The sequence below is a fragment of the Helianthus annuus genome, chromosome 16 (assembly GCF_002127325.2).
Source record: "Helianthus annuus cultivar XRQ/B chromosome 16, HanXRQr2.0-SUNRISE, whole genome shotgun sequence".
NCBI classification, from domain to species: domain Eukaryota; kingdom Viridiplantae; phylum Streptophyta; class Magnoliopsida; order Asterales; family Asteraceae; genus Helianthus; species Helianthus annuus.
In genome coordinates this window covers 126,912,733-126,914,989 of record NC_035448.2, presented here as the reverse complement: position 1 = coordinate 126,914,989, position 2,257 = coordinate 126,912,733, and the positions used below count along the sequence as shown (strand labels likewise).

Sequence of the window (2,257 nt, the reverse complement as noted above, 5' to 3'; positions counted from 1 at the left end):
ATGCATATTCTCAAGTAAACGTTATGAATGGAAAGTTTGCGGTTTTATTTTGAGCTGTTCTCCCATCTTAAACAGCTCAGTTCTAAAAAAAACATCATTTGGCGTTTTAGTTATACAAACTCATTCTATTATAATACATGGCGTTTTAATTGTTTTTGCATGCATATTCTCAAGTAAACGTTATGAATTGAAAGTTTGGCGTTTTATTTTGAGAGAAGTGTACATACTCATAATCGCCGATTCCGGTGAAGATGTATGTGGAAAGGTTATTTTCAGGGTTTGTCCTTTTTTCATGTATTACCACTTGCCTCCTTAGATAAGATGACAAACATACCTTGCTCAATTTTTTTATCTCTCTTCTCCTCTTCAGCCACATTCTTTTTTATATATTTTTATCTTCTTCATCATCTTTATCAGCTTTTTCATCACCAGGCAGCTCTTCAGGGTTTAAAATTTTATTTTCTTGCATCTGCTTTGTGATGTCTGGAGTGTTGTCCTCATCACCTTTCTCCTGCACATCTGACATGTTTGGCGTTTTTGGTGGTGATGTGTTGATGGCGTTTTCATCCTGGGGTTTATTGGGTGTCTCTTCCTCTTCAAAACTTTTCAATAAGTTTTTCCCAGATGTAGTTGGTGGCTGTTCATATGGCATTTTATCAAACACTGCCCCTTGTTGGTCAACACTTTTGTTCACCATCTCCCCTTCAGTTTTTTCTTTTTCAGTGTTGAATGCCTGACCGTCTTGTGTTTCTGTCGTGGCGATGTTTGGTGTCTTATCAAATACAGGCATTTTTGGGGTATCTTCAGCAGGTTGCAGATGTTTTTTTATTGCTTTAATTACTTCATCCACCATCCTTGAATTATCAAGACCTTCTTTAATATCACTCATTTGTTTTAGATTTGTTCCTGGCAGCTCCAAAATCTCAGCAATATTCCTCTTAATTATTTTTTCCCCATTGTATCTTGAAATGTGATATTCAAGTGTCTTGAAATCACAACTCCACCTCTCAATATCGTTTTCGTTTACATCTTCATCTGATGATATAGTATCCTCTTCATCATCATATATGGGGGCTGTTGTAGCAGTCGAGGGTTCGGCGTTTTGTTCTATTGCCACATCCCTTGTATCCCCTTCTCCTTCCCTTTCTCCTTCCTTTTCTCCTTCCCCTTCTCTTTCTCCTTTTCCTTCTCTTTATCCATCCCCTTCCCACTCCCCTTCCTCTTCTTCTTCTCCTTCCCCTTTTCCTTTTCCTTCTCCTTCTTCTTTTCCTTTTCCTTCATTTTCAACTTCAATGGCGTTTCATGAACTATTTCCACTTCCATGGCGTTTTTATCAACTGTTTCCACTTCAATGGCGTTTTCAATTCCAGCCATCTCCTTCTCCCTTTCTTCTTCATTTTCACATCCTTCCTCTCCTTGTTCTTCATTTTCAAATTCTTTGGCGTTTTCATGAACTGTTTGCTCTTCAATGGCGTTTTCTTTTTCAGCCATCTCCTTTTCCCTTTCTTCTTCATTTTCATCTCCTAGTACCACCTCATTTTCAACCTCAGTTTCTTGTGTATCTTCTTCTGTTTCAGCTGGCATTTCTTTGGCGTTTTCATCAACAAATTTTAAGATGTTCTCCAACAATGTCATACATTGTGAGTATTTAATGTGTACGAGGAGGCTGTTTGGGTATTCAGTCTTTGACTGTTTTAACAATGCGCTCATTTTATTGTAACAGTTTTCTAATTCTTTGTATGCTCCATCCAATTTATCAGCCATTTCCTGATATATTAAATAAAAGGATTTTGTTTATCATGGTGTTTTTTTGGGTTTTTTTTAATTTATTATTTGAACAACATACCTCTTCAAGTTCTTTGTTTTGTTCTTCTTCATCAAGATAAATGTTGTCATACTGTGTTACTCCTCTGATAAGAGCATGGTTTCCTGATGCAAAAACTTCAAACATCGTTTCCCGGCTTTCTCTATCCTCATTCACCATCCTTTGAGGTGAAGCCTCTTCATCATCATTGAAGGGCATGGCATTTTGCACCTCATAGTTATAATGATCATCATGATCAAAACCATCATCATCAAACTCATCATCATGCTCATCGACCTTGTGAACATCATCTTTATCTTCATTCTCAACATCATCACCATCATCTTCATCATGAACAACAGCCTGCATTTTACTTGTTTTTTGGGGCTTGCTTCCTTTACCTTTTTTGTCTGTTTTCCTTTTTACTTCATTGCCCACAAGGTGTTTTGCCAT

The 2,257-nt window shown here is 37.1% G+C and overlaps 1 protein-coding gene across 1 annotated transcript; it reads right to left on the bottom strand.

The window, feature by feature from the left end:
• Nucleotides 1–382: 382 nt before the first annotated feature.
• LOC110919488 (protein PFC0760c-like) lies at nt 383–2,257 on the bottom strand. The gene is made up of 3 exons (XM_022163756.1): nt 1,847–2,257; nt 1,289–1,767; nt 383–1,190 (listed from the first exon to the last, which is right to left on the bottom strand). Exons 1-3 carry the CDS (start codon nt 2,255–2,257, stop codon nt 383–385), a joined length of 1,698 nt encoding a protein of 565 aa, XP_022019448.1.